Source organism: Orbicella franksi, chromosome 2 (assembly GCF_964199315.1).
Source record: "Orbicella franksi chromosome 2, jaOrbFran1.1, whole genome shotgun sequence".
Lineage (NCBI taxonomy): Eukaryota > Metazoa > Cnidaria > Anthozoa > Scleractinia > Merulinidae > Orbicella > Orbicella franksi.
In genome coordinates, this window is record NC_138146.1 from 21,893,492 (window position 1) to 21,907,714 (window position 14,223).

Consider the following 14,223-nt stretch of genomic DNA (forward strand, 5'->3'; position numbering starts at 1 on the left):
TAGCGCGGTAGTCTATATTTTTCTACTGACATTTCTTGTCGTTGTATGGTAACAACATTTTTGATGATAAACGTGTTTTTGTTCAATGGTTTCTTGATTGCGTACGCGTTGAAACAGTTGAAAAATCGCTTTGATCATAACAGTTACAATCTCCACAAACGTGATTAGTGCATAAACTGCCGTATTTTGCTCTAATTAATCTGCAAAGCATCGGACAGTTGGCTGTGATTGGACGGTTACATGAGCCAATCATTTTAAGTCCTCTCCACTAAATCCACCAATCACGACATTGATTACAATCACTATAGTAACCAATTCAAGAGACTGACTTTGTAAAATTGTGGAGGTTTAGTATCCGGTAACTGTTTTCAAAGAAACTTAACAGCAATTTTGCAAGCTAATTCTCCATATTTTTAATTGTGACATTTAAAAATGACTATTAAAACTTCTTTTTCAAATGAAACTTTTAGTTTTGTGAGAAATTGTAATGGTAACGATTAATTGTGAACAGGATATCATGTCGTCCAATTCAGTCTGGAATCATACTCGTGATTAACAAATCGGACTCCCGCTTCGCGGTCGTCCGATTTTGCTAATCACTCGTATGCTTACAGACCGAATTGAACTTCACTTAGTGCTATTTACCATCATTAATCGTCAGCGCAAGGATGGATGACGCTGACATCGCATTGAAAAATATGTTTTGCGTCGTTAGTGGTCAATGAGGGTGAGCTTGCCGGAACCAAAAAGTAGGTCTGCAGCGCGTGTTTGTCTTCTGTGTTACCAGTCGAACTGAATACAAATAGAAGTAATAATGACTACAGTCTCTAAGAACTAATAAATATTGAAGCCTATTCAGAAATTCGTCAGTTGTGCAAACGTAGAAAAGGCTGTTGCTTTTGTACGTGTAGCAACTTCAAACTGAGAAAGGTTACAACCTCCCCCCCCCCCCCTCCACCCTCCATCCCAAATTATCGGAGGCTTAAACGCCTTCGAAGCCATGCCCAATACATGAGACAGGAACCAAGACAGTTATGGTAAAATCTTTCAGTAATTACCTGTTTCGAGTCTATTATAGTTGCGCGCTGCGAGTGGTCATTTTGCATCAGATCATGCCCTGTGGGTAAATTAGTTTTTCACTACAAAAATCATATTACTTTCTTCCCTTGTTACGGAAATACTCCTAAAAAAACGCCATGCTTTCACAGATTTTCTCGAATTTTTATATATTCTTGTTATCATATTCTTTATGGTTGCTTAAATTATTTGTGTTGTCACATCTGCGTCGACTTGGTAACAGAGCCGGACAGAGAGAATGTAATGGTTTACCAGTTTTAGAAAAAAACAATACCATCCCTCCCTCCAAAAAAAATACCCAAGCATTATTCCAAGAAACAAATTAAAACTTATACTTTTAAATACCTATAGCTCTGGAAAGCCCCGTGGGGACGAGCCAATAAAGTATGCATGTATGTATAACTGATATATACTTCATGCACAGTTGAACCCCAAATATTTTGGACTGTCCCACCATTGGATGTAACCCAAATAAGTATGCCTGCCGTGGATTTTTTGGGCTCTGTTTAGATAATCAATGGCGTATTAGCAAAGTTTATAATAGTGCTGGCAATTTGGAGTCATTGTAATCAAGTTCTCACAGCATGTGGTCTGAATATCTTGCGTGTAGTCGTGTCAATCTGTACAGTTTTAATTATCTGAGAGCTGTTATTTAAGTAATTATCCAGAGCGAGTCAGCTGTAAAATCAGTAGGAGATAGGAGTCTTTGGAATTGCTGCAACAACTGTGTTTCCAGTTACCAGGCCGACAAAAGCAATTAGAAGTTAATTTGAAACTCTGGCTTTTCAGAATTCAAGAAAGTTTTCTTTTGCGTCCCATGCAGTCCAACAGCTCATGTCTACGCCGTGTTACCAGAGGCAAGCTAGAAGCAAGCTAGATGTCGTCAGGTCTGTAATAAGAACAAAGTTTTTTTGTCCTAAAGCTCTGAAAATGATCGGCTCATGATTCTTGACAACCCGTTTCTTCGATGCAAATACGACTTTGCTTTATTTTTTTCTCACGGATTTGGAGAAATTGTCCGATGGGATATTTTGCAAATTATGAAATAATAGCCTATGGATACATCCAGATTCCAGAACGATCTTCACCCTTGTTTAATTTGAGTATCACTGAGCGGACAATCAGACGACAGGTGTCCTGTATCAACCAGGGGCGAGTGAAATAGATAACAAAAGAAAGAAAATAAAAGCATCCATTTTCATTTTAAAGCTTAATGACCAAAAACTTGAGCAATGAAAAAGTCTCTGCAAAAAATTCGTTGTATTATTGGTTTACCAATGACGAATGCGGACGGTGAAGTAGTTCCGTCGTGCCGGTGTCACAGTGATATGTGTATCCCCGTGATATGTGTATCCCCGCACACATATCACTAGTGATATGTGTATCCCCTCCAAAATGGCGACCAGTGATATGTGTATCCCCCACCCCCCTCCCCTCTACTTTAAAAAGCAATATCCTCCTTGAAAGCGCTCTCGTCGTCCGCTCGCTTACTGGACGAACGACTAACCCAAACAGGCTTAAAACACAAATCTCAATTTTTGTAGTTGAAAAAGTTTACGTATCTGCTGCTGGAATTGTGTTCTTGATCCTAACTGGTTTTCTGCGAGCAGGATATAATGAATTTAAAGTTGAACACCAAATGGATCTAGATATATTTCAATTTGAGTTTCACGGCACCGGATTTCTAGGACGATATTAATTGCGCGGTTCGACGCGGTGCATTCTCACCCCTCGAGTAACGCATATTCTCCACTGTTCATCGCCTTGTTTGCATCTGAATTATTCGTGGAGTGAAGCACATATCACGGCTTCGACCCGATCGCCATAAAATGATTAGTGGCACTCGTGTATCCCCTGCACCCGCTTATCAGTTCGACTTTTTGTAAGATATGTTAAGTCTCAAGCTGTATTAACATTGCTATACTGCGAATATTGCTAGCACGTTTCATAATATTCGACGTTTATTCTTCGGCAGTTAGCCTAGATTACGGCTGTCTTCAGGGGATACACATATCACTGCGCCATGTAATAATTAGTGATATGTGTATCCCCTGCATGCGGTCGGCGACGGTGTACAACCGAGGTCAGTGAAACTCCAGAAATCCCAAGCTATGAATAAATGCCGGGTGTGAATATTTCTAGCAAGCCAGTTTTGACAATGCAAATGTTATGGGCATTTTTCTTCTTGGGTAGAAAGCCAATATAACAGCTGTGTCCATGGGGATACACATATCACTAGTTCATGAAATAATCAGTGATATGTGTATCCCTTATTATCCCGTGCACGCGTGCACGCGTTTTTAGTGGAATTATCGAGTTTCAAACTTCAGTGAACCCAAGCCGTGTAAAAACGTCGGGTGCTAATATTGCCTGCAGTTTTGACAAGGTTGATGCGCTATATTATAACAGTTGTGTTTCTGGGGATACACATATCACTGCGCCATGAAATAATTAGTGATATGTGTATCCCCTGCACGCGATTTCAGTTTAGATATTTAGACATTCGAGTTGCAAACTCCGCAAACCTCAACCTGGGTATAAACGTCGTAGCGAGTAAGCAGCCAGCACGTTTCGGTAATAATTGGCCATTTTCTTCGATCAGGTAGATAGCCAATCTAACGGCTGTGTTTAGGGGATACACACTGAGATCACTGCGCCATGAAATAATTAGTGATATGCGTATCCGCTGTTCGAAGTTTTAGTCAGATATACAATCGAGTCGGTTAGAACTCAACCAAACTCAAGAAATCCTAATCTGCTCCGTTGGGCGCGAATTCATTTCTGGTTTCTTCTACTCTTTACAGCGCTCGTCGGAACCTCGCAACCGAGTCGCCATTTTGTTCGTTGAATGCCCAGGCGCGTATCAGTGTTTTGTGTATCCCCACAGGGGATACACATATCACTAGTGATATGTGTGCGGGGATACACATATCACGGGGATACACATATCACTGTGACACCGGGGATTAGACTCCTCCCTGTGTCAAAACGCCCCCACAAAGCCCACAGTACCTTGCAAGCGGCGACACATCTTACTTTGAACTTTGTCAACATTCATAGCCCAAGTTTGCCTTTTATTTACTTAGGGCTTTTCCGCAAATTTCGGTTTAGAATGGCGAAATAGTTACACATTCGCCATGCTGACCTTTAGTCGTCTCTAGTACCGGCTGATGTAAAATGGCCGCCGCTAGTGACCGCGGTGAGCACAATGCGAAGAGCTCGCGGCAAAGAGAAGATGACGGGAAAGTCGAGGAAAATCGACTGCATCGCCGCGCGGCAAAATCTAGATCTTACAGGTACCTTTTAACACTTTTATATCGTTTACCATAGTTATAAGTGATCGAGAAAGCATGAATCTATAACTCAGATGCGACAGGAAATCATTTGTTCTGATTGTTTGGTGTTGGCTATTTTGCCATGAAATCATGCTGTGCTTACCCATCGTAGCGTTTTGGTTACACGTAGCGCTGGCCAGTTTCGTTTGATATTTTCAACTCGATTTTCAGGCTTCGTATTAAAATTAACGACTTGCTAACGGGTGGATAAATATTTAATTTCGCTTCTTTAAATTATAGGGTGTGAGTGCGAGCTTGTTTTTGCTAAATTCGTGAAACTTTCCAAGCTTTCATTTGTTTTGAATTGAAAATGAGGAATTTGAAGTCTTGAACGTCGTTGACCTCAACTTTGAGTCAGTTCCGCTTCTGCAATTGAATTTGATTTGTTTCTTTTCCGATATTTGACTATAGATTTTCTTTCTATTTTAGCAGTGCAAGCCGTTGATTTAGAAATATTTTTCATTAGAAGAAAGCTGTTAGAACGAGAAATTGATAGCAATGATTGATCGACTCGGAATAAACCCATTCGCTCTCGAATGATTTTCTTGCAGTTTATTTTCCCTAATGCCTCCATTTACAATTTCCTAGTTGCCTGCAATACTTCGTCTTCCTTGTTATTGGTTAGAACATTAACGTTACCAAAAGTGTGCTCGAAATTTTTATCACAGACATCAACAAAGCTATTACTTTAAGCTCACAGCTTATGCTGTCAAAGTTATTGTACACTGCTTTAAACTTTAAGCTCGAAATTCTATGAAGGTGTAAGGTGAAAGACAGGGTAAATTTTTAATGCTTAACTTTTGTTTAACAAACAAAGCGAGCAATGTGATCGGCGTTCGTGTTTTCAACGCGTAATTTGTACTGGGAAATGAATGAGTCGGTAATTAAAGTGAACTTTTCTCTGTTTAATAGTTTTTCTAATTCATGAACTTCTTGGCATGGTCTACCTTTAGATAAGCTTATTTATGAGCCCTTCGTGAAGGTTAACTGTAAACAATCAATGATAATTTTTTGCAGCACATATTTTGCTCAAACACGCAACGTAAATCGTTTATACATGAAATTCATCTCTGAATATATAATGAGCTTTCATGGCTGAATATATGATCAGAAATTAACATTTTGAGATAATTTACCTTTGTACAGCCACAGTGTATACCAAGTGCAAAATATCATAACAGGGCTTATATTACAAAAACCAAGCATTGACATACATATTACAGCAATTTTGGGGGCATTTTGTGATGAACAGGACTCAGTGTGTTGATGTAAATACGCCCTTTATGCCGGGTACAATAAAGAACCTGTTTTTCACAGATTAAACATTTATAACTATTTTTAAAGTTAAGAACTTTTTCCAAAGTGATTGCATATTGATAGCTTTTTTTCTTAGATCTGCTGAATTCTGCATCTGCAAGTGGTTATATAGTAAAAATAAAGCACTTCATGTAGTTTTAGAATAAATATCCAGTCTGGCCAAAAAACGATTTTTATTCAATATTCATTGCATCATTTGCATTTTGTTGTGCTAAATCACACTTCATTATTATTATCATCATTATTATTATTTTTTTATTATTTTTTTTTATTTTTTTATACAGTAGATATTTAAAAAAATGTTTAGTCTATTTCACTACTACAGTTCAGCTGAAATAAAGAAAAGTTCATTTGGGAAATGTATGAAGCATGTTTTAGCATTATTTTAACTCTGGTCTCAATCTGAGTTTTACCTGTAATAAAATGCCTCCAGCATATTATTTGTGGTCATGCAAAGAACTATGTACACTGTGTGGTTTACTGTACCCAAATTCACAAAAGTAACCAATTTAAAGCCCTGTGTACTGTCCTAATTTCCTGTGCTATCAAATTGCTGACCTGATATCTCCACACTTTCGGTCAAATGTAGGTACAGTAAATACATAGAATTGAACCTTTTTGATATGCTTCCGCAAGACATCAAACTTGTTTGGTCTCTCCATGTATTTTGGCCCTACTTTGTCTTATAATAATATTACCCCTCCAGTACCATATCGAACCAAAAACAGCCATGGGTTAAATCTAATAGTGATTTTCTCTTGACTACAGAGAAGCAATGTCCAAACCAAGGGAAAGTGCCGGACCTGAAGAAATACAGAATGACACAGAGTCCCTGTCTGAACCAAGCTGTAGTGTTGCACATCTCAGTGCCTTGGAGCATTGCAGTGATGTTTGTGAATGGACTGTAAGTGACTTGAGTTGGTTTATTTTGGGGAAAAAAACAGTCTTATTGAGATTGTTATGTAACATATTGGTATACATGAAAGAGGAAGAGTTGACATCATGTGTTTTATGTTGCAGGAAAGCGCTATGAATGGACGACACTTATGGATGGACACAGACACATCTGGAAACTCTTGTTACCTGACTGAGTGTGAATCTCTGGTAGGAATTGATAATTATTATTGCTTACAAGTAGTAAACATCTTTTGAAATCAGACAGGGAAGCAATGAGTAAATTTGTATCTTGTATGTGGTTTTCTGAAGGCTTTTATTTTAAATACAAAACACCAATGAATATAACACCACTGACCATCATGTCAGAGCTGACTTTTTGATATCACAGGATGTGACTTTTTGATATCACTGAATGTTACGATGGGGGGAGGGGGTGACTCTTTACACCAGAGAGAAAGACCTGCAACTGTGAAATGAGTGCAAGTACTTTGAGCATATAATAGGGAGTGCATGGGCCAAGAAAGGCTGTTGTGCCTATTATTCATGGATTTTCCTTTTAGGTTTTCAGAGGGCAACTGGTTTTTACAGGCAAGTAAAAATTTTTGAACTGAGGTTGTTTATATTGAAAAATGTTCCTCTACATGATCAAACCTGGCAGGCAATTTGCCTGGTGCCCAGCTCTAATGAAACCCCTGTTTCAAGTTGAAATTGATGTAGAAATCTTTTTGCCACTAACGCTAACCTGAAGTACTGTGAACATTAGTGCAGCATGAACAACTAACTGGGTCCAGCCAGAAAGGCCACTTTTAATAAGCTTGTTACAGTCACCACCTGTCCAGTAAGTTTATTTTCTTCATCATTGTGATATTTTTCTGTTGTAGAAATCAGGACCTAGAAAGAAGTGTTCAGGTAATTTCTATGTTTACTAACAGTTTACTCCTGACAACTTGAACCTTCAATGGAAATCAAGAAAGGTTTCAAGAGTTATCAGGAGATGGGAGCAATACTTAGTGACCATTACTGGAGAATAACGCAGTAGGTGTTTCAATCTGGTTTATTACAGAGTGGAGTAAAACTGGAATGTTTCGTACTTTGGCAACATAACAAATGATAACAGATCTGTTCAAGGGAATTAAACAAAACAAAGCGAAACAGCAAATTACTATGATGATAGTGGACCACTGCAGTACATAGTTAGAACATGTTACCGGTTTTTTTTTTCCAGAAATAGTTTGTTAAATAAATTGTCTCAGTCTAATGTTTTATATTAACCAATCTGTCCAACTGAGGCTCAAGTTATCAAGGGTACGTGTATATATAATAAAAATAAGTGGAAGGGATAAAAAATAACTTCAGGTAAGCAAAAGAGTTTGAGCTCCCAACTGTTGGGTAACTTTACTAACAGTAAAAGTGTTCAAGCAAGTCCAGGGGAACTTAATTTTGGTTTGAGTTTGCACTAAAGGCCGTAGTTATCAGGAGTCAACTGTAGTTCTGTAACGTTTAGACGGAAATATTTACTAAGTACGAAACAAAATGATACATGTAGTTGTTAATTTTAATGTGAATTTTTCTTTGATCCATTCCACAGCCTGTAAAATTATTGTTCATGAAAAATGTGTAGAACACCTGTATAGGGTGAGTTGAAAAGCATATTTAAACTTTCTAAATTTATGACAGCAGAATGATCTTGTTGTACAGTTTCAGATTTTTTTGTTGATAATACTTTTAATGCTCTGTTACGAAAAATTGTCTAAGTCTAGTTCCAGAATAATCTAGAACCGGAAGGTCATTCAGCCGTGACCAATTTGTATAAGAACGTTCCAGAACATTCTAATCCTTATGTAATTACTCAGATTAGAAACTGTGTCAAACTACTAAATTTAGCTCCTAATAGAAGTTTCTAGAACTCCAAGCCTCGTGTATATTAGAGTGAGAGTTTCTACTGTAAGAGAGATTGATTCAAATTTGAAGAAGCTTAGTGCTGTAAATTCGTGAAGTTATCTTACGGTAATAAATTAGTTTGTTGCTGTTACCGGTGATCCTGAGTTCTGTCTGGAAGCTACCCTGCTCTTCAACGATACTCGTAACATGCTCTATTGTTTCTAGATATTGTTTCCAGATATCGTGTCACTTGATATTATTGTTAAGGTCCTTAGTATTGGATAATTTGAACATCCCTACTGCGCACGATTTTCATGTCATTAGCACGCACACACGAGCGTGTGCACATACAAAACATAAGAGATTTCCCTCAAACTAAGGTCAATAGCGAAATAAATGCTCAAGCATGGTGACCCCCACTTTTTATTTCGTAATTTCAATGAGAACAGTATCCTCAATAACTGAGAAAAGAATTTATTTAGCAGAAATCTATGGCTACTTTTTTGGCAAATGAAATAAATACTACAGAGGGAGACATAATGGGCCCAACAGCGCATGCCCAAATTATGTTTCCCTTAAAGGATATAAAATGCAGGGTATTTGAAGACCTTTTTTCTGGGACATAGATGAATAAACAATGAAAGATAGTCAAACTCTGTGTGATATAACACACTGCATTGAAAAATGATCAAGCTTATTCGTTGTGCACAGAGATTACCAAAAGTCACATAAATAACTGTCTTTGTCAGTATTGTGGCGTGAAAACAAGCACAGTGACCCCCCTCTTTTACTACATTTTTGAGTTATTTTTTTTGTAAGAAAAATACCTCTTAGTTGGCACGTCGGGTATGTTATGGACGGGTCAATGGATGAGTGAGTGAGTGAGTGAGAGATGTATGTATGTTACACCAATCAGATTGGATCTACTATAAACAGCCAATCAAATTTCTTGTTGTAAAGGTAAATGGTATGTGAGAAGATTTGACCCCGACACAGTTTAGAACGGCCATATTTCTTCTATAAAAGAAGAGGAATTATTCATATATTGGGCTTACTTCGACATTTTCAGTGGGTTAGGCTGAGGATTTTAGTTACGAACGAGATGAGCCTTGAGGTTTGAAACAGGTCGTGATTTAATATTATGCAAATGTAACGAGATATTTTTATTTTTAGTTACAAAGGTAACTTGATACTTTTGTTTTTCACAAGGAGTATATTCAGTTAGAGGTCACAAATCCTTGCTTCTAGTTCTTAGGACATGTTTTAGAGGAGACGAGACTATTTAGATTTGAAACAGTTCTAATGTTTACAATAGTAAGTGCAGGTGACGATTGTTTTGTTTTTGTTGCATGCAAATATAATGAGATATTTTTATTTTTTAGTTACAAAGGGTAATTTGACACTCTTGTTTTTCACAAGGGAGTAAATTCAATTAGAGCTGACGAATCATCACCACTCTTTCCCATGAGATGTTTGTTATCTTTAGTTACAAATGTAACTTAACACTTTTGTTTTTTATATGGGAGTAAATTCAATTAGAGCTGACAAGTTATCGGCTATTGTTCCCAGGATATTAAAAAAAAAAAAAAAAAGCTTTTATTTCTGGACAGTTTTTACGTCTCTGCAGTAGCAGTTTATTTTTATTTGATGGGCATTTTATGACATTCTTTTCAGTCCGATACTTTTAAAGGTAAAAAGCATGAAAACTACTCAAATGTTCTGCGTGGCACCAAGTTAAAGTGCAATTTAATTAAATCAGACTTTCAATGTTTCAGAGAGGTTTTTTTCTCTTTCTTTCTATTTTCGGTGAAGTAGTGTTGTTGTGTTGTGTTGTGTTTGAAAAGGGTAAACTTACGACTCGTATAAAATGCGAAAAGGTCTCTCAACTTGAGTATTTTTGAGCAAAAATTCCTCTTGGGGGTTGGAAGGACTATGTGATCTGTGAGTGAGGGAGTTATGCATGTGCATATGTCACACCAATCACAGTGTGGGTTTTATCAAAGAACAAATCAAAGAAAATAGACTACGAGTAGTCCCTCTTTTGCTTAGTCCGTCGTGAGTGACGCGAAAGAAAACCACGAGAAAAAAATGGCCCCGTGAAATCCTGGGGGCGAGAAGAATGGCCGGCTAGATCCTGGTGGCGAGAAGAACGTGAAAGGAGTTCTTCTCGCCCCCAGGATCTCGCGCGGCCGTTCCTCTCGCCCCCAGGATCTTGCGCGGCTGTTCTTCTCGCCCCCAGGATTTCGCACGGCCATTGTTTTTCTCGCGGTTTTCTTTCGCGTCACGCACGACGGACTAAGCAAAAGAGGGACTACTCATAGTCTACAAAGAAAAAAAATAAGATGGTATCTACATTAATCTGGGGACGTGTCAGATTACTGTAGTTTGTTCAGTCAAACATTTTATGGCTTACTATTTAGCTATCTTACCATTACCGATGTAACATCGTATGTACATCATAAATTCCCAGTTTCTTTCTTGCTGTACATCGCAACCAAAAAAACTTGGCAAATTAACCGAATCATTACCGTAAACAGCTCCAAGACATCACACAAAAAATAACTCTTGCACGCCTTGTGTGCCTATGTTTAATATCTCCTTGTCCTGTAGCAACAGCATACCAAGTTTCATAGGAAATCTATGGCGTGTTCTTTTACTAGGGAATCACCTTAAGTGGCTTTGTCAGAGAATACTGGACTCACCGATTGTTTGATAACTGTTTGTTTCAGATTAACTTCAAATGCAAACCAACATTTAGGGAAATCCATCCCAAGTCTTCTCATGAGGTAAGATTTTAAAGTTGTATAGAACTGTAGTTTTTTTCCAAGTGCCTTTGGTTAGTCAACTGGACAGATTTGTTCAGTGTGCAGCAAAGTTTGGTTGTTTCTTACGCCTTTTTGACACAGAGATTGCATAAGCAATCTATAGTGTATAGGGTTTTAGTGGTGGTGCAGATTATGTGAATGATATGCAAATGATGTCCTTCCATCATCTGTAAACTTTTTGGAGTAATTCTGCTGACCAGTAGATAAAGCTCCTGAAATCACTGTATTAGTCAATATTTCAGGCACGTGTATTGTTTTACATTACTAGTTCTAGCTATTATTGTTGCACTAAAAATGGAAACTTTTGTTTTGCTTTCTGGGTATAGTTCGTTTAACATTTCTATTACAATTCTAATCTTAAGGGCCCATTAACCCAATTTATGCGTGTGCTCGTGCGCGTTGCTAAGGAGGTGAAATTTCACTTCCAGTTACTTACGTCAGTGCGGAAAATAAAAACAACTCAATCACTTGCAAATTCGCTTACATTTTAGATGTTTTTCTTTGTGTTCCACAAAATGCAAAGTAAAAAAAGTACAAGCAAAGACAAAATAAGAAAAAGACAGAAAAACAAGAGCAATAGAAAGAGAAAAACTAACTCCGTGTGGCTTTGTTTGATCTTACCGAAGTGTGCTGGTGGTGTAAATTGTGCACGCGCTGATAGGGTAACTTCCAATATATATCGGGCACACTTCCGGTTTCTTTAAATGCTAAAGGAAACGCGGTTTTTCATTAAATCCAGCCTTTTTCGACGGATTTCAATTAAAGCCAACGTTGGAAAGATAGCTATGCATTCCTTTTTCAAAATCATGCTTTTTCCAGAAAATTACGCATATTTTAATATTTTAAAATTCCCTCAAAATCTGACCTTTCAAAAATGAAACAAAATCTATGCATAGCGTAATGAGGATTTAAATTAAAATATTAAATCAATGAAAAAAATCCCAATAAAGTAATTTGCCTGGGAGCCTTTGCGTTTTTTCAGTATTAGTCACATGACCATGGGCGTGGCGTAATGACATCATCACTAATGTTACTGATCATGAAAAAGTTAAAACACATGAAATAACTCTGAACTAACTAAAAATGATGAGGTTATATGAGAATAAATTTTCCTTAGCAACGGCTCGAAAAGATCGGTTAATGGCCCCTTAAATAGGCCCTTTGCAGCTGGGGTCATGTGGCCAAATTTTTCTGAGAAAATTTTTGTATTATGGGCTATAGCTTAAAGAATGCCAGAAATGGAAAGAGCGCTTTGAAAATACCAAAATGACTAAGTTTGAGGCCCCTGGAATTAAAGAATAAGTTTACACTACAGTTTGAATTTTCGGAAAATTTAGAGGATTTGTATGTAAAATGTTGCTGGAGAGCAAGGTCTTGTTCTCCAGCAACTTTTTCCATACAAATCTTCTTATTCTTTTAAAAATTCGGACCATCATAAAATCTCGTTCTTTAATGATGGGGGCCTCAAACTTGGCCATTTTGATATTTTCGACATGCTTTTTCCATTCCGGCATTTGTTAAGTTATAGCCCATAATTTTATGAAAAATAGGTCACGTGATGGCTAGCTGCAAAGGGCCTATTGACAGTTAACTCTAAAATTGACCAAATGTTTGGTTTTTGTAATATGCATTGGGAATGTTTTTGATGACAGAGGTGAAGTTGCTGGAAGCTGCTATGGTAAATTTCCAATCTAAGTCGCACTGGAAGATGAATCCCGCATAGACGGAACGAAAAGAACTATGATAGAAGTTCACAAACTGAAATGCAGTCCTAGCATTATAATTTTGCCCACAGACAAAAATGTTTGGGCTTGTTCAAGCTGATACACTTTGACATTTGAATAGGCTTTTGAGCTATCATATTGCAAAGTCACACAACAGCTCTTGCGAAAAGCTTTATATGTCTATTTGTAGTAGAGTTAATCATTGCAACTCAATCGCATGTGCACAGTTTCTTCTTCTTCTTCTTCCTCTTCTTCCTCTTCCTGGGCGACTCACCTCCTTCAATTCTGAAGATTCTAGTAAGCGTATAAATAAAAAACTACAAATTAAAATAAGGCTAAAATGCTATAATAAAAACTAAATAATAATAATGATTTTGAGGTCATTTGAATCAACATAAAATGGATTCGCACTACAATTGTACGGTGAATTTAACTGGAAAAAAGGTCAAATAGGGCTCCCTGTTCCCTGTGTACTAGCCACACTAAACATCTGGTTCCAAGAAGTTTGCAGTTTAAGAGACTATATGTCACATATTTGTTAGCTAATTCACCTATTTGCTAGCCAATTTGTGATAAGGCTGAAGCATTTCGTAAGTTTTCCCCTTGAAGCAAGGTTTCTTACGTGTTACTATGGTTCGCACCCACATTCCAATCTAGTGGACCTGCGTTAGATTCTGGGATTCATCAGCGTTTTTTCCGTCTTTTTTTAAGACACTGGTCTTTTTCTTTTCTTTTTCAACCCTTTCTTTTGTGAAGAACATCTGTGCACACTACGACCAAAGAATTTAAAATGCAGCACTCACCAGTCATTTTGGATTTGCTTTTGTTTTCGGGAGAATGTCAGCTCTCATGAAGAGCTTTATATGTCTATTTATAGCAGATTTCATCATCGCATGTGTACAGTTTGATTTTGAGGTCATTTGAATCAACAACAAATCGATTTGCGCTACAATTGTACGGCAAATTTAACTGGAAAAAAGGTCAAATAGAACTCCTCTGTTCGCTGTGTATTAGCCACAGTAAACATTAGCATCTGAGAAGCCTGCAGTTTGAGAGGTATTAGGGTTTTGGGATATTAGGGTATTGGAGTATAAGGCTATTAGGGTATACAGGTATTAAGGTATTAGGGTTATTAGGGTATTAGGATATTAGGGTATTAGGGTATTA

At 37.5% G+C, this 14,223-nt stretch overlaps 1 protein-coding gene across 1 annotated transcript in view; it reads left to right on the forward strand.

The window, feature by feature from the left end:
• Positions 1-2,198: 2,198 nt before the first annotated feature.
• The window catches only part of LOC145478649 (diacylglycerol kinase zeta-like), a 39,330-nt gene continuing 27,305 nt past the window's right edge, over positions 2,199-14,223 (forward strand). Inside the window, exons 1-6 of the mRNA XM_081456745.1 lie at positions 2,199-4,373; positions 6,498-6,633; positions 6,750-6,833; positions 7,508-7,535; positions 8,215-8,261; positions 11,237-11,293. Coding sequence (XP_081312871.1) covers positions 4,255-4,373; positions 6,498-6,633; positions 6,750-6,833; positions 7,508-7,535; positions 8,215-8,261; positions 11,237-11,293 — 471 coding nt within the window. The 5' untranslated portion in view covers positions 2,199-4,254. The remainder of the gene's footprint in view (positions 4,374-6,497; positions 6,634-6,749; positions 6,834-7,507; positions 7,536-8,214; positions 8,262-11,236; positions 11,294-14,223) is intronic.